The sequence below is a fragment of the Electrophorus electricus genome, chromosome 22, assembly GCF_041902795.1.
Source record: "Electrophorus electricus isolate QZ-2024a chromosome 22, ASM4190279v1, whole genome shotgun sequence".
NCBI classification, from domain to species: domain Eukaryota; kingdom Metazoa; phylum Chordata; class Actinopteri; order Gymnotiformes; family Gymnotidae; genus Electrophorus; species Electrophorus electricus.
In genome coordinates this window covers 2647501-2665000 of record NC_137518.1, presented here as the reverse complement: position 1 = coordinate 2665000, position 17500 = coordinate 2647501, and the positions used below count along the sequence as shown (strand labels likewise).

The following is a 17500-nucleotide window of genomic DNA, read 5'->3' as shown; positions in this document are numbered from 1 at the left end:
GCAGACAGAGTGAGAGAGAGGGAGATCAAGAGAGTTAGAGAGAGAGGGACAGAGAGAGAGAGAGAGAAAGAGAGGCAGACAGAGCGACAAGGAGCAGTGTTCCGGTAAGGAGCTGCCTCTGCTCGGAGCTCTTCCCCTAGGTTTCTGTGTTGTGTTTGGACGGAGAAGCCCTCGACTCCCAGATTGTCACGGATCAGCACACGGAGGTCGGTCCACGAGGCGTGGACAGCCTTACGACCCATCCTACCTCGCAGCCATAACAAATCCGTAATCCGCTACACTTGCGCTTATGTGATGTAGGCGGTTTTTAATCGCTGGTCCTCTGCCTTGGGTGTGTGTGTGCGTGTTGGGGGGCACTGCACGTAAAGGTGCTTGCATCAAATCAACAAGTCGGGATGTTCTCCAGACGTGCCGGCTCCGTTTAAAGAGCTTCTGATGCTACTGCATGTGTTGTCAGTTCCTTTTAAGTATTTTTAGCTGTGATTTAAGTCTGCCACAATGCAGTAGTCCCTTTTGGAGAGTTAATTTCTCATAGGGATACACATATGGGAAGATTCTGGCCCACTGGTAAAAATCGATTTAGGTGTCCAGTGCTGATATTTCCTGTTCCTATTCAAACAATGACGTGGATGATGGCAGACTAAACCGAGTGGGTTCCACAGCTCTGGATGACACCCGTCTTGACATCAGCTGCAGTATTTCCGCGGTTGGTGGCGGTGGCAGGCGGCGAAGGTGATCCGCACACGGCTCGTACTGGGCGTTTTCCAGACGGATCTCACCGCACAGACGTTTAGCTCAATCCAGTGAATCCAATTGGTGAAAATTCTGCGCTGCGCGGTAGTGAACCCGGCCATTGGAGCGTGTGAGTGAGAATTCTCCCGCCTCCCGCAAGCATTCGGTCAGTCCTGGAGAATATAGGCCACCCTACATATGGCCTTTAAATTTATGTTCATCATTAAACTGACACTTTTTTCCCCATGCTATTTAGAGCAAAATTTATCATCTTTTCACAGTAATGACTTTGAAATATGGCCTCCACTCGAAAGCAAAACACATTCATACCAATGTTCATATCACCACTGCAGCTTAACGACTGTCGCCCACTGCCGTTAACAGAAATAACATTCCTCATACGTGCAAAGAAAACCAGAGTTCGGAATGACTGGCACCCTGCAGTGGGATTCGGTAATCCGGCCGTGGATTTGGAGAATAAGTTACTATGTGCTCCAAAATTGTAATCTGTCGGAAAAGCAATCTGTCTGTCAGCATGGGCCCGGACTCGGTCCACATTTCCCTGTGTTGTCGGACGCAGGCAATCTTCCGAAGCCGGGCCGTTCCACAGGAGGGAGCCTGAGCGAGGCCTGCAATTACCATTTTGTGGTCCCCTTGTGAGTCCCATTCAGGGTAAATAATTAAGCTTTTCACAGAAAAAACACGGAGCCATTAAAAGTACCATTAAAGAGGCGCTTGGGGTTGAAGCTGGGGACTGGCCTTGAGACAAACATAAATTAGAGAGCGTTCAAGGATGTCTCACTTGTCAGTACACTGTGTGTGTGTGTGTGTGTGAGGGGCTTGGGTGTGCGAGAGAACTAAAAACAGTGTGTGCTCGTTGCTTTTTCTGTTCCTCTCTTTTCCTCTTCTCTCCTATTTTACCTCCAGTACATTCAGCTGCTTTGAATGATGTGCTAGTCAACCTTGTAAAGGGTTGACGGCTGACGATGGTGCAGCGTGCGAGCAGACTCTGAGAACAGGGAGCTAAGTCAACCTGTCAGCACCCACCAGTGCTCCACTGGCTGCGGTCGTGTGATCTACAGACTGTTCTTCAGAAGCACACTCCTGACCCACTGGAGAAGACCCCCACCTCCCCTCTGCACCAACGCATCACTCCACTCCCACACACTCCTACATCACTGTCATCATTCCCCCCCAAACCTGGCCTTTTCTGCTTAGCAGTAACCCCAGAGTCCTCATAAATCTCTCCGGTAGACTGCGAGCCCTCAACAGACACATGTAAGGCCCAATGCATACTGATTGGGTGTTTGACTTCTCGGAGCAGAAGGGGGGGGATTTGGGTCCGCGCCACCCTATCGGCTAAGCCTCCCTCTCCGAGCCCAATCCCACTGCCCCCTCTCCCTCGCAGGCATACGGACTCAATTACCATACACAGCCGCTCTATAGCATGGTGGACATAGGCATTCAAGCTAATAGACCCCAGTTGTGCTGAAAGACGTTGGGGACCTCCAGGGGCACGTGTGCTGTCTCACCCTTCCTCCCCACCGCGGGACTGCGGGCCTTCACTCTGACTTATGACAGGACAACGCAGTTGTCATGTAAACACGAATCGTCACTACCAGGGGGTTTCCCATGGGGTCCTCATGTTACAGCAGGTCCTGACGAGCGTTCCTCTCGGTGAGTCAGAAAACCTCTGCTGTGGCACGCTAAAAGCAGCCTGTGACCGCTCATATGAAGTTGCCCTGTTGCTGTTTGAGCAAGAGCGAACGGTGGGCCTGTGAGAGCAACAGAGAGGGGCTTTCATGTGGGACAGAGCACTGGTGGTGGTAGTGGTGGTAACCGTGGTGATAGTGGTGGTGGTAGTGGTGGTAACAGTTGTAACCGTGGTGGTAGTGGTGGTAACCGTGGTGATAGTGGTGGTGGTAGTGGTGGTAACAGTTGTAACCGTGGTGGTAGTGGTGGTAACCATGGTGATAGTGGTGGTGGTAGCGGTGGTAACAGTAGTGGTAGTGGTGGTAACCGTGGTGATAGTGCTGGTGGTAGTGGTGGTAACAGTTGTAACCGTGGTGGTAGTGGTGGTAACCGTGGTGATAGTGGTGGTGGTAGTGGTGGTAACAGTTGTAACCGTGGTGGTAGTGGTGGTAACCGTGGTGATAGTGGTGGTGGTAGTGGTGGTAACAGTTGTAACCGTGCTGGTAGTGGTGGTAACCATGGTGATAGTGGTGGTGGTAGCGGTGGTAACGGTAGTGGTAGTGGTGGTAACCGTGGTGATAGTGGTGGTGGTAGTGGTGGTAACAGTTGTAACCGTGCTGGTAGTGGTGGTAACCATGGTGATAGTGGTGGTGGTAGCGGTGGTAACGGTAGTGGTAGTGGTGGTAACTGTGGTGATAGTGCTGGTGGTAGTGGTGGTAACAGTAGTTAAGGTACTTGACTTGTAATCAGAAGGTTGCTGGTTCAAGTTGCCACGGTTGTGCCCCTGAGCAAGACCCTTAACCCGCAACTGCTCAAGTTGCGCTCAGTCATAATTGTGAGTCGCCTTGGATAAAAAGCGTCAGCTAAATGCCATAAATTAGATGGCAGTGGTGGTAGAGGTGGTCACGGCACTCATTTGAATGGCAGCACACACCCTCTTCCCATCCTGCCTTAATTCGGCTGTGGGCCATTCTGTGAGGCACTTGCTCTTATCTGACCTCCACCCTGACATGTCAATGCTCTGCTTCCATCTTCAAACATTTACCTGGCAGCCTGGGTAAGAGTCCCCTCACAGCGAAACCCTGAATCCTGTTCCTGGGTTACTTTATTAACTGGAGTCCATCTGAAGGCCTGAGAGCACCTCTGTAGCTACAAATGAAAAGTGAGTTCTAAGCATATTGGGCTCAAAATCAATCAGTGACCATGTGATTAAAGTGTAGCACATTTTGAGGTAATTCGGTTAGAAGATAACTTCTTATATATGTTTCTTCTATATATTAGTCACAACAGTTTGGAAGTAAGGAGATCAGAAGTAAGTCAGCTGAACAAATGAACATAACGGTCAATAAAATATTCATTGCGGACTCTTCTGGCCGAGAACGTTGCACTTTTTATGTACAAAAACAAAGCAGTTGCTTAACTTGTATGCTCTGGGTCCTTGTCACACCACAAGCTGAAACAGCGTCCTGTGAGTTTTCAGGCATCCGATTGGCTCTGAGTAGGTAGTATGCTACTGTTCCCCCACACATGCACCTTTTTGCATCATACCAGCACAGGTTCATCTTAAGAGAGTTCCACGAGACTTTATCCTGGCAATCTACAGGCATTTTATGAAGTTACAAGCACAGTTGAACCCTTTTTTATCTGATCTTGATGTACCAAATACTTTGACTATGTTTTTGATCAATTTGATGTGATTTCTCAGTCTCATAATGGCCTCCTGTACTGGTACAGTACCGAGACAACAGCAGTGGTCTGCAGAAGCACGCAGAAGTACCTGCCGTTATATCTATAGCGAGCTTGAGGTGTTTAGTTAGCTCAGATGCGCATTAAGCCAGTAATCACATCACACACAGCCAGTCAGGAGTACAAATGTGCAGCTCTCTGTACCACAATGTGTTAAACCACCATATGGACTTGTGTAACTTTCACCATTATCCAGTGGAATTGTTCCATTTTGAATCAAATATTTGTACAGAGCTAAAAAGTGCATCAAAAATTGTGTTTCCAATTACTTACTGACTTGAGGGACATTATGCATCTTATGAGTGTGTGTGTGTGTGTGTGTGTGTGTGTGTGTGTATGTGTGTGTGTGTGTGTGTATGTGTATGTGTGTGTGTGTGTGTATGTGTGTGTGTGTGTGTGTGTGTGTGTGTGTGTGTATGTGTGTGTGAGTGTGTGTGTGTGTGTGTGTGTGTGTGTGTGTGTGTGTGTGTGTGTGTGTGTATGTGTGTGTGTGTGTGTGTGTGTGTGTGTGTGTGTGAAAGGGACTTCCTGCTGTGTGTGGAATTCCTTGGTTTTCAGCCCCAGTACTGATCTCCCCCAAATAAACAGTCCTCCTGCTAATGAGCAGTAAGCTCTCACAAATAATCTTTGGTGGCCATTGGAAACGTGGGCGATAAACAGGTGCCTCTATTTTTTGGGGGGGGGAGTGTGGCTGACCAGCCAGTCTCCCCTGCAGTAATCCTCAGCCTGAAAGGATCCTGTTTCCTATTAATTAATGTGGGCCAGTGTGCAGGGCCTCCTTTGTTTAAGGCCTTGGGACGAACAGCTGGCCTTTCTAACTGTCACTGGAAATGCCGTGGCTCCCGACAGCTCAGCCGAGAGCAGGGCGCGCTTCCACGAACGCGCCGGCCGCCCTTTTGGGCCAGGCCCTTTCCTCGACACCTCCATCACACCAGAGATATTTGCAGCCTGCCTGAAAAATCCGGCGTGACTTTTACTAGGTGTTGCGGAAAGAGCTCAGAGCTTTCCGGGCCTTTGAGCGCAGCTCACAGAGTGGAATATTCAGATCTTCCGTTGCTTCCAGGACGCTTCCCCGCTTGAGCCGATCCATTCTCCCGTGCCTCGTGAAGGCAGTGATACATCCGTGTCGGGCTTTGTGGTAACCTGGTCTGGCTCAGAGGCCTCGGGTGCAATGTGTCATCACCTCTACACACTGCCAAGCGTTAGCTCCCTACCTTGATGCAGATTTCTCTCTATCTCTTTCTCGCATTCTCTCGCTCTGTCTCGTCGGCAGAGCTCCGGGCCAGGCTGCGGCAGTCACGCACAGATGATTGCGTGCAGGCCGCCACCAAGATCTGGGACCCCGTGTCCCGCATCTACTCCTCTGGGCCGTAGGGTGTCGTGGAACCCCCGGGCCCGGCCCGGCCACGGCAGACCCAGCCAGGGTACAGGAGCATTCTCCTACTACCTGTAACTGAAGCAGTGCTGATTCAGACTGGGTGCATGAGAGGAGAGGCATTTCCTGTGCATCAGCGCTGGCGCGTTTCAGGCCCAGGACCGCAAATGGGGCATCATTTTGTTATTTTCTCTAACTTTCCTACTTTCGCCGACTTTGCTAACATCTGCATTCGGAAACGCATTCTTTGCAGTTTACAGTTCACCGCATGCCCTTAGACCCTGGCGAAGGGCCTCGCGATGCCTCGGTGTGCCTCGCCCACAGTCGCCGTTATCATTACCACATATAATTATCCTTTCACAAAGCTACCGAAGGCACAACCCGCTTTGTGTGGCTTTATCAGTGGCAGTGCTGGCAATGTTGTACAAGCCTAATCGTAAGATCGGAGGTTCGTGATGAACGAACTGAATGTTCACTTGTACAGCCCAGTTCAGCCCTGGAATGCAACGAGCCCCAAAAATAATCTGTTTACATGGAGAACTGGTTAATTGGGAACTTTGGTTTTCCCCAGAGAACAGCCAGAGGAAAGCAGAGGTCACGATTGTGCCAAAATGGCACACGTCCAGCTAGAACTGAGCGGGGAGGGATTCCAGTGCAGAGCTTCTGTGCACAGAGGGTCCATCTAAATGACAGCTAGCTCTGAAGCTCATCTGAAACTTTCCAGCACCCCGGTCCACGATTAACGAAAACGGGGCAAATGGGTAAATGTTTCCAATAGCTAAGACTCGTAAAACCACTAATTACGTCAGCTTCAAGTTAGGGCTACAAAAAATGTGTTTTATACTCGAGGGCTTGTAACAGGCAAATCAGAACAGCTGTCTTAATCTGTGATTAAAGGCCCTTTCTTCATTTTTTTTCTATCAAATGCCGTCATGTGTCTTCTTGTGAAGTCTGTCAACTTGGCTTTGCTCTAATTAGCAAAGGAATTTAATTAAGACGTGATCGCGGATCAATCATGTCAGAGTTTTTTGCGAGACGGACGCGAATGGCACACGCCCACCTGCCAGCTCCTGAGGACTCCATGTCGAACCAGAGTAAGTGTTACCTTTGACCCCAATTACTGGCGCTATACTATTACACCGGTTAATCCGGAGCCGAGAGGGTGGCCGCCCTCTGAAGGCTGCGCTTTCCGGACCGAGTGGCGGTGCCTCTCTGACGGAGTGGCGGAAGCGTGTCGTGGTGATGGTGGGGGATGATGGCTACCGGGGCCACTGGGGAAAACAGGCTCAGGTTATCGGCGTGAGCTGATTTCCGCCGAGACCGGCGACCCATTCCCTTCCACGTGGATTATCATTCCACCCCACCCCCCTACCCCAAGCGGGTGACATGTGAGGCCCGATCCTCGGCGCACGTGACGCGCACACACAAAAGGGGGCTTGTGTGCATACCCTGCGGCGGCATGAGCCCGTGCGTCTCTAGGTTTGCGAAAACATACGCAGACTTCGCCTGGAATGGTTTGAAAGGGATCTGTGGTTCACGTGGAAGTCACTGGTCCATGTCGATACATTTCCACTGTTACAACATACATAATTCTCCCTGCTTATGCAGAAGATCCTAAACACAGAGTGCATGAATTCACTTGCAGTGCACATTATGCGCTTGCATGTCATTCTCATCTCGGAATCGCATACCAGAGCCTAAATTGTTATCTTTGCAAATAACCTAAAAGTCTGCAAAGACATATTGAGGGCAAAGACAGGGGCTGATTAGTGATTCCCCATGTCAATCTGGGAGTAAGACTTTATTGGAAGCATCCCTGGTGGCTTAACGCTGTCCTTCTCCCGTCCCACATCCCGTACCACACGCCCCTTCCCGAGAGCATGCCGTAGAGCAAGCGCTCGTCTCCGCCTGATCCCGGCTGAATGGTTTAGTGGGAAAGTGGAAGCTGATATTTCCCTCTTCCCCGCACTTTTTTCCAGCATTCCTGCTTTGGACAGTTGGAATAACAAAGCCGATCCAATGCTGGCACTCGTCTGATGTGTTGATAATGTTTTATGCAGCAGTCTGTTCTGTTGTATCTGAAGCACCGTACATGACTAAGATGTTATTCTGGAGAAAATGATGAAATGCTCATATGCCATATTTTATTACATTTCAACATAAGTTCGCCAGAGGATGAGAAAGATTAGCATCTACATTTCACATTTATAGCCGTGTTCTTTCAACCTCGGCTACTCAAACTGTAAACGCTGATTCCAAGATTACGAAGTCCCTAAAACATGGCGCGAAACGACTCGTCTCACTTTGACGGTGTTTAAAGTACTGAAACATCACGTTTAGCCATGTTTACTCGACTGTGACCTCGAGTCTTTTCTCTCGACCCCACAGAAACGTTAATGGACTCCACAACGGCCACAGCAGAACTGGGCTGGACCGTGTTTCCTGCGTCGGGATCCAGTGACAACAGTGTAAGTGTCATTGCTTTTCTGAAATGCCAAATAGGTGTTTAACGTAGCGACTACAGACGAGGTAAGCCGGCGGACGTTTTTGCCGAACTGCACTCCCACACTGACGTCCTGACTCTGCGCTCACGTGAGGCCCGGACATGTTCCCGCCTCTTGGGCCCTCTGCGCCACATTTGGACACGCTGGCTTTCCGAACAGCATACCAGAACGCGAGTTCTACCTGGGCGGAAAGCCACACGCCAGCCCAGAATCTTGACCCGCTGGGTCTGAAAACAGAAAAATATGCCGTTGAAGTAATTTGCTTGTATATTTCAGAAACAAAACACTTATTTTATTCAATTATTTATGCTTCTGCGGCCTGTTTTGGGGGTGGCTGTTTTAAATTACGCCGCGCCGTGTGTCTGCATACAGTCAGGACATGGAGAGGGGGGAAAAAATAAAGAAAAAGAGAAAACAATAATGGAAAGATTTTGGACAGGCTAGCAGTGCAACTTCAAAGTTTTTCAAACCCAATTTTGCTCACCCTCGTCACGTCAGATCAGAGGCTGCAGGGCCTCGTCCTCGGTGTGATCGGCGAGAGAGAACAAAACGCGCACCGTACCAAACCTGCGGTTCTGGATCCAATCGCAAAGAGATGAGATTCGCATTCCTCTTATCCTCCAGCGAGGCGCGCGCGATTGCACGTGCTTTGCGTCATCTCTTTTATCATGTGTGTAAAAAAAATGTTTTTTTAAATGAAAATGTTTGAAAGAAAGAGTGACACAAGTCAGTTTAATTTGAACAAATGACTCAAAGCCCAAGGACTTCACAGAGAACGCCTGGTTAGAAAAAAATCGCCTTAAATCACTCACTGAACTGCGACCCAGTGTTTCTTTTCATAAACTTGTATACCTAACATGCGTTAACTGCTCGAGGAACGTCCGTCCTGATTCACAGAGAGGGGAATTCAACTTTAAAGGACACTGTTGAACGGTCCAAGTCAGAGGCTGAGCTGTTTTATAGCTGATATAATATTGCATTTAAGAAAAAACCCAGAAGTACCCTCTTCTCAGCGTAGTGAGATGATGTACGAGTGCGAGGCATCTGTACAGCCTGGATTGTTTTGGGAAAAGGCAGCATTCTGCCCTAGTGCAGAACAGGTGGGCAAGACTCCCAGAGACCTTAGTGAGTGAATTGCGCCCCGTGCGGAGTCCCAAGGGCCAGACTACAAGATCAATAGCAGTCAAAATATGGAGTGCTCCGTCAACGGTCGGCTTTCATAACGCTGAGTAGCTTTGTTAAATAAACTCGAACCTATCCCGCGGTGTGCACGGAGAAAATTTCCAGATGTGAGAGCCGTTCGGTCGGTCATTCATCCCTGCGCTTTGTTACTGGGCCCTTTTTCACTCTGGAGTTGTGAATTCTTGCACCCCCGTGAGTGCGGGCGGCGCCGTTATGTGACGCGCTTGTGCTGATGGCTGTAACACCATAATTCTTCGGTAGAGGAAGTTATTATTACTGAACGTTTATCACCACCCGCTGTGAGCAGGTTTTATTTCTTGTTTAGCTTTTATGCGCTCCACAGCTAGCCGAGCAGTAGCCTGCGCAGCGGCGCCGAATCGCACGCTCGCGCGCCGGAACGGCAGACGAAGGTCCCACGACGTCAGCCTGTGCCTTCCGCGCGAGAGACTCGGACCTCCCTCTGTTGAACGTGAATGCCCGGTCACGTGCGAAGTTATTTCTCTCCACGCGCAAACAAGAAAAAGCTAAAATGCGCAGACCCACAGCACGCACGCGTGCGCACCGGAGAGGAGCGGCCCGTCCTGCTGAGCCTAAGCGTGCTGCTCGTCCGGGCCCGTGTCAGCAAACACTTTGTGTTCCCGCGCCCGGGCCGTGTTTGAAGAAGGGACAGCTCTGATAAAGAACGTCACACCGCAAGCATTTTTATTCACCGGAGGTCTGTGGAGCTCCGACGTCAGGGAGATGTGAGAGAAGGCCCCCGGAGCCCCGTCCGCAAGGCAGCATTTGCTTGAATCGTAACTGCTGCGTTGTGCGCATTTCCTGTTAGTATTGCGAGCGAAATCATTTAGATGAGAGAATTCACACAAACGCTGTGTTTGCTAACACCTGCTTCTTGTTAGTGACAGCAGTGTAGGTTTTTTATGCTTGTACAATTAATGGAACTCATTTTAAAAAATGAAAAAGGAATTAATAACCCACGCATCATAATGAATTGTTTCAGCATATTATCACTGTCCTTCTCATTAATGCTCATTTAAATGGAAGCTAATGGATTTGGAAAATAAACATGAATATGCAGGAACCAGATGACTGGGACTCTTGAAACGGCCCTGTTGGGATACCCAATGCTGGCTAACACAAAGCCTTTTCCAAAGATTGCGCGGTTTCTCTGCCTAATTCCAGGCAGCACGGTGCTGCATATAGCTGACAACACGCTTTCTGTATTAGTGGTCAGCATGAGCAGAGCTACAAAGAGTTGTAAAGAAACAGATGGCTCACGTCTGGTTATAATATATCACCAAACACAGTGTACAGCCTCCTCTAAAGAGGGAATGGGTTTAGGGTGTATTCCGTGGACGTCATTTCAAAACCCAAATGACCATTAGTTCTGTTTCCCTGTCAATTAGAGCTGGTCTTTAAAAGTGCATTTTACAATTTTCGGGCCTCCTCATCAAAGACACAAAGTCTCTGTGGTCATAATGCGATGTAAAGATTGAAGCATCAAGTCCAGTTTGGCAACGTGAGGCCTGTTGTCTGTGACGTATTCAAAGGGGATACACAAACCTGATCCACATGGATATTGCAAAGGAAAGGGTTAAAGACCAATAGGAAGCTTATTTGTCCAACGTCACATGTTACGCATTACCAGTAGATGGAAGAAATATCAGAGTTGAGTACTAAAGACAGTTCAGTTAGTGGGGCTCGCTCTGTCTCTCTCTCCCTCACTCTCTTTCCACCCTGCTTGTGGTGAGAAGCACAAGAGTACATGGGGACGTGGACTTGCACCACTGTGTAATTTAACCCAGGGCCCGGGTGTCATTTGTCCCACACGTCCCCCCTCAGGACAGACGTCTCTAGTGACAGGTTTCCCACAATTGAAATGGAGCAGCTTAGCCTCCGGTATGTTTCCCTCTCGCCTCCCTGTGAATGATGTTTTTATACCCAGTTCCGCAACAGATTCCCTCCTACAAGGCTTCTTTTGCCATTTTCATTCTCTATGCGTTTCATTGACGAAATACACGGTGGCTGGTCTTAGGTGCTTCCTGACGGTGGCTGTCATGGAGGTTCATTAGCAAGGTTGCTGCAGTCGCTAAAAATACAAGACTCGTGTTACGGTACAGCAGTTTGTTTTGCAGGAAAAAAAGGTGCTTGCTGATAACTTCTTAGCGCCCGGAAGCTAGCCCCCAGTACCCCCAGAGCAGGCCATTACGCATGGCTGTACAGAGAAGCTAGCCCCCAGTGAGCCCAGAGCAGTCTGTTATACATGGCTGTACAGAGAAGCTAGCCCCCAGTGACCCCAGAACAGAGCAGTCTGTTAAAATCAGCTGTACAGAGAAGCTAGCCCCCAGTGCCCCTAGTACCCCCAGAGCGGTCCGTTATGCTCGGCTGTACAGAGAAGCTAGCCCCTGGTGCCCCTAGAGCAGTCTGTTACACATGGCTATACATATTACAGCCAGAGAGGGAATGTCAGAGAAGCAAACAGATGAAAGTTCAGCTGAACTTTTTCCCTCCTAGGGTGTCAAGAGAGTTATTGAATCTAAAGTTAAATCCTGAGAACATTACCGCTCAACATCTGAAGAAATGTTCCCTGGAACAAGTCACCGAGACATGCAAGAATGCTTCTGTCTCCCCCACTTATTTGCGCTGTCTAGCGAGTTTCGGTTTCAGTGTGCCAAAAACAAGGCCACATGTGTCTTTAATGACATGGCCAATGTATGCGTGATGCAGGACACTCATAAGCCACGGCTTAGACGCACTCCACAAGAGCAGGATGGCGTTACGATCGCCTTGGCCTGCACTGGCAGGGCAAGGCAAGTTGGGTTTTTTATTGCGTGTTTCATAGAAAAAGTTCATTCAAAGCACTTTACATCAGCACAGTACGGTATTGGCTTTGGTGACGAAATGAACTTCACTTCGATATTTGGTCACTGTGACAAGACGGCAGATACGTGGCTGTGGTGTCCAGAGAGCCCAGGTCTGGGTTCCCGCCTGGCGCCCAGGCCAGGTGCCCCAGCGCAGAGTGCACTGAACTTCTGGCAGAGTGAGCTCGGAGCGCTTGCTGTTTGGGTGCCCAGCCTTAGGACTATAGAGAGGGTGCCAGAATTAAGGACGCTCCTCTTCCTACACAGGCCTTTATGCTGGGATCCCGGCCCTGAAGAGAGACCTCTGCAGAGAGCAGCTTGGCCCCTGCATGCTTGTCCTGTCTTGGGTTGTGCTTCCAGTTCTGTCCCCCAGAGAAAGGCGGCCTACCCGCAGATTCCCAGAACAAAGCTCCTCGGAGCACGGCCATTCTTTGGAAACAATGCTCACAGGACTGGCTGATCGAGTAGCGAGAACCTGACATCTAATCAGGAGTCTCAGAATTTCCCAGTTCGGCGGGCTTCGCGCACGTCTTCTTCATCGTCACTGTCAAAAAAAAACCAACAAAAAACGCCCGGTACTTTTAATGCGCAACTTGACACGAAAGAATGCCGTCCGGCAGCAACGAACTCGTCAGACTGAAAGAGGGCGTCGAAATAATTGGACGGATTGCGAAACCTCCGTCCCCTTAGAGCTACACACCCCACCGTCCTCACATCTTAAAAGACACGACCACCTTCAGCTGCACACCCCCGGGGCCGGGAGGAGGGGAGGGGCCTGAGAAAATGAAGACGTTTCATTCCATTTCACACTCGGCGCTTGATCGCTGGGGCCTTATTATGGCCCATTTGGTTCCGTCTGCTGGCTGTGATGAAAGAGCGGCAGCACAGCCATGGCAGGACAAAAAAAGAGGCTCTCCTTCACAACGCGGCCATGCAAAACCAGTTCCAACCCTCACCTCCTTCCCATCATGCATGGCAACTCGCTGACCCATCTCTCATTAGCAACCACTTTTGCTTTTTTATTTTTATTTCTTATTTAAACTTTGAATCCCTTTCCATTTCCCTCTGATTTGGTCGGTCGAAGGACGCTGCGCCGTTCCGTTGTTTAACTGGCCTGCAGCCAGGCCTCACTAGAAGAACGCTCTGATTTTGAAGGGAGGGGGCGGAGTCAACGGCTGCCTGTGACCCCAGACACATTCGCTGATTTGTAAGACCCAGACCATAAGGCAGACCGTAAATTCTCTACGGCAAGCCTGCGGGGGGAATGAGCCCTATCAAAGCAAGCTAAATGCTCCATCATTAATCCTTTGTTTTAAATCCCACCTCCCGAGCCCTGGGAAAGCTGTAATTTCTAGTTTTTTAATGCAGCACCCACCAGAAGTTACAATAATGACCAGATTCCTAAATGCTGCGCATTGCATTGTTCAGGCGTTCATGACCCAATATGTACTCAGAATAATTTTGTTCTGTCTGCAGAGAATAATTGGGACATAACAGCAAGGAACAAAAGGGTAGTGGAGGAAGACTGCTCTAATTAGTCCGAGGGTGTTTGATGGAATGGGGGGTTTTGAGCATGAGGCTTGACTTACTCCCCGAATCCCGTCAAAACTCTGTCAAAATCCTCGTTAAGCGCCGACTAATTTGGGAAATTATGTCAGCTGTGAAGTGAAGAGTGAGAAGGCCCGGAGGGGTGGGGGGTGGGGTCCGCGGGTGAGAGCCGGGTGAGGTCTGGGATGGGGGGGGGGTCTCTAAGGACGTAACGTGGAGAGGGCTTTAAAGGGGAAGATAAGGGCTTTCCTCTCTGGACACGTTCATAATTCCCACTCCCCCCACGGCTGGAAGCCTGGTTGTTTGGGACTGGGGGCCCCTGGCTTCAGCTGGGTGGGAAACCACAAAGCAGGCATCTGGAGCCACTCAGGGCCAAGCAGTGAAGTCCCTGGTGCATGTAGCCTTACTGCTGCAGTGCATGCAGTATATGGTTGTAAACCTAATAAGATGTCGGTCTCGCTCTCCACAAATGGTCATCAATGTAATTTGATTATCTAGGTCTGCGAATTTCAAAGGGATGAAATTTTGCATGTTAGCATTGTCAAGAGTTAGCTGTCAGAGTTAGCCATTAGAGTTAGCCATTAGTAAGCCATTAGAGCTAACTGTTAGAGTTAGCTATTAGAGTTAACTATTAGAGTTAGCTATTAGGGTTAACTATTAGAGATAGCTATTAGGTTAACTATTCGAGTTAGCAATTAGGGTTATCTGTTAGAGTTACTTTCTGTTTAGACCTGCTGCTGACATTCTCCAAATCACGTAAGCAAACATGCTAACATGCAAGGCGTTCCAGTTTAACTTCTGGGTCAGCAAAAGTCACTTCTCACAGATGTTATTTGTTACAGTACTATCTTAGTCTAAACACACGATCTAAATACTTAAAACGTGTGTAGTACTCATCAATGAGTCATCACTGAGGTCAAGTTAGGATAACAGTGTTATTCCTAGAATCCCCCCCACCCAAGTAATCTCCACTTCCTTCCCGCTTACCTTCCACGATGTATAAAAGGATCGCGTGCCGACGCTCTGTTCCAGGGCCAGAGGACGGACTGAAGCCAGCTCAGCAAAAAGTTGCCGCCTGCGTCAATGCTGGAGTTTATCACCTGCTCTCCTGTACCGAGCGATCCGCATTAATAATGCATCCTTTAGCGCAGTGTGAGACAAATAAACACAGGCCAGCCTGGCTGAGCACGGCCAAGCGAGGTCTCCTTGGATCGTTGTCCACTGCCGGCCCCTTTCCTCGTTTAGTGCCAGAGCCTTTTGGCAGGGCAGCGAGAGGCTCTTCTCCTCATCCTAAACTAGCCCCCTGCTCCCTCCAGCCTCTGCCCTGTAATCCAGCCTCTCGCTGTGGCGAGAGCTCGGGAAAAGGCCGGTCTCCTCAGCCAGCGTCCCCCGAGACCTCAGGCGGGCACGAGAGAGCACGCCGCAAGATGTTCTCCGATGTCCTGTGGCTTCGAGGCCTGACTTAACGAATTAAAAATCATTTGCGAGTGTGAGCACCAACGGCAGCGTCTGCTAAGACGCGAGAGGGGGCGCGAGACGCAAAGGCGAACAGTTATGTGTGTGTGTGTATGTGTGTGTGTGTGTGTGTGTGTGTGTGTGAGCTAACGCACCCTGTGCTCTCTCTTGCAGTGGGAGGAGGTGAGCGGCTATGATGAGCACATGAACACCATCCGCACCTATCAGGTGTGCAACGTCTTCGACAGCAACCAGAACAACTGGGTGCGCACCAAGTACATCCGCCGGCGCGGCGCCCAGCGCATCCACGTGGAGATGAAGTTCTCCGTGCGCGACTGCAGCAGCATCCCACGCGTGCCAGGCTCCTGCAAGGAGACCTTCAACCTCTACTACTATGAGTCGGACGCCGACACGGCCACCAAGCAGATGCCGCCGTGGATGGAGAACCCGTGGATCAAGGTGGACACCATCGCGGCCGACGAGAGCTTCTCGCAGGTGGACCTGGGCGGCCGCGTGATGAAGATCAACACGGAGGTGCGCAGCTTCGGCCCGGTGTCGCGTGGCGGCTTCTACCTGGCCTTCCAGGACTATGGCGGCTGCATGTCGCTCATCGCCGTGCGTGTCTTCTACCGCAAGTGCCCCCGCATCATCATCAACGGGGCCTCGTTCCAGGAGACGCTCTCCGGAGCGGAGAGTACTTCGCTGGTGGCGGCCAGGGGCGTGTGCGTCCCCAACGCCGAGGAGGTGGACGTGCCCATCAAGCTCTACTGCAACGGCGACGGCGAGTGGATGGTGCCCATCGGCCGCTGCAAGTGCAAAGCTGGCCATGAACTGGTGGAGAACAGCACCGTGTGCAGAGGTGAGCCTGTGACGCCACCCCGCTCGGCTCGTAGTGCGTTATGGGACGTGAGCACTGCATGAAAGCGGCATTAAATTGCCTTTAACGGTATTGATTCATTTCTGTGGCTCCCCGTACGCAGTTTAAAGGCCCGGTACTAAAAGTCTTAAATGTTGTTTTCTTTTTCTGTTAGAAATAGCAGAAACATAAAGCACAAACAGACTTATTCCCTTGTTATAACTGCTGCCTCTTCAAATTTTCTAATAAATTATGTTTAATTTTTTTGGATGACAAGCAAAGCACAACAATCAGGCAAGATTCTACGTTATTTTGCAGGTTCACTCTGATTATTAAGGAATGGGTGTTCGTGTGGTTTGCTGTCTGACTAACACATGACCAAAAGATTCAGTGCCCCTGAGCGGAGCCTCTGTGTGTGTGTAGCACTATTTCAGGCTTATTTATGGGAATACAGTGTGTAACAAGCACAATGCCACTGGGCTTGGCAGTGTTGCCGTTTTGTTGTACGATGGGCCTGGGCCTGGGCCTGGGCCTCCCCCCCCCTCTCTCTCTCTCTGCGGATCGAGCGTTCCTTCCTAGAGACGGCTCCTCCCCTAACACCCCCCTCTCACCTGTGATTCAGTCTGTTCTGCCGCAGGGGCTCACAGCTCGCCCAAAACCACCGGCCCTGTTCCCACGGCAACGCCAGCCTGCAGACGGGCTCCACGCTGACACAGACGACACAATAAAACGCCCACCTGTGTTACAATTCCCCCCTTCTCAATCCACACATACATACACACACACACACACACACACACACACACACAGGCAGACTTATTGTATCTGCCTCGTAAGCCAGGCTGTAATTACCACACCGGCTCCCTGGCTAGCCCAGGCTGAACGCTGATAATAGCCACGTAGCCCTCGATCTGGTGGGCCGGCGCTCCAAACGTACGCATTCAATGACAGTTAATGAGGACGGTCACAATCCCCCCTCAGGAGCACATGCCAATAAAGGCAGAGCCCAGGCCTGATCTAGTCCAAATTGAAAAGCCGACATAATTACACACATTTGGTTGTTTTTGACCTACATGTAATTTACTGGGTGCCTCAGATTTTAATATCCCCCGGGGTCTCTGGCACACCGTGCATCTTTTTTGTGCAACCGGATTGAAAAACTATTAAAAAGATAGCAATTAATGGAAGGGCTGACGGATCAGTCAGTGCAGGCTGAGGAAGGGCGAGATCTTGATTTCAGTCCTGCGTGGGTGGCTGGGCAGTTCTGTGGTCCCTCAGTGCCATAGAGTTTGTTTTCCCAACCAAGGAGATATTAGATTCTCCTGAACCCTGGTCATGTAAAAGTGGCTCGGAGCAGAAGCAAATCGGTTTGGCTTCTCCCATTTTTTAAGATAACATCAGCGTGCATTCTGGTCCAAGAGCCACTTCCCTGCCCCGAGCTACTCCGTAAACCCCCGTATCAGCCCCATTCCACATGATCCATCAACCCCACCACCTCCTCTGCTGTGTCAGGGCTGCTCGGTGAGCAGATGTTGAGACAGGCTATCGT

General features: G+C 50.1%; 1 protein-coding gene across 5 annotated transcripts in view; it reads left to right on the top strand.

The window, feature by feature from the left end:
- Window positions 1-17500, top strand: part of ephb2b (eph receptor B2b) — a 129412-nt gene that overhangs the window by 45086 nt on the left and 66826 nt on the right. For 2 of the 5 annotated variants that reach the window (XM_081705821.1, XM_081705824.1), the window contains exons 1-3: window positions 4549-6639; window positions 7934-8013; window positions 15270-15954. In XM_081705821.1, the coding sequence (XP_081561947.1) occupies window positions 6561-6639; window positions 7934-8013; window positions 15270-15954 (844 nt within the window). In that variant the 5' untranslated portion in view covers window positions 4549-6560. Of the gene's footprint in view, window positions 1-4547; window positions 6640-7933; window positions 8014-15269; window positions 15955-17500 lie in introns of those variants that run through there. The other 3 variants (XM_081705822.1, XM_081705823.1, XM_027024339.3) reach the window with 3 other exon arrangements.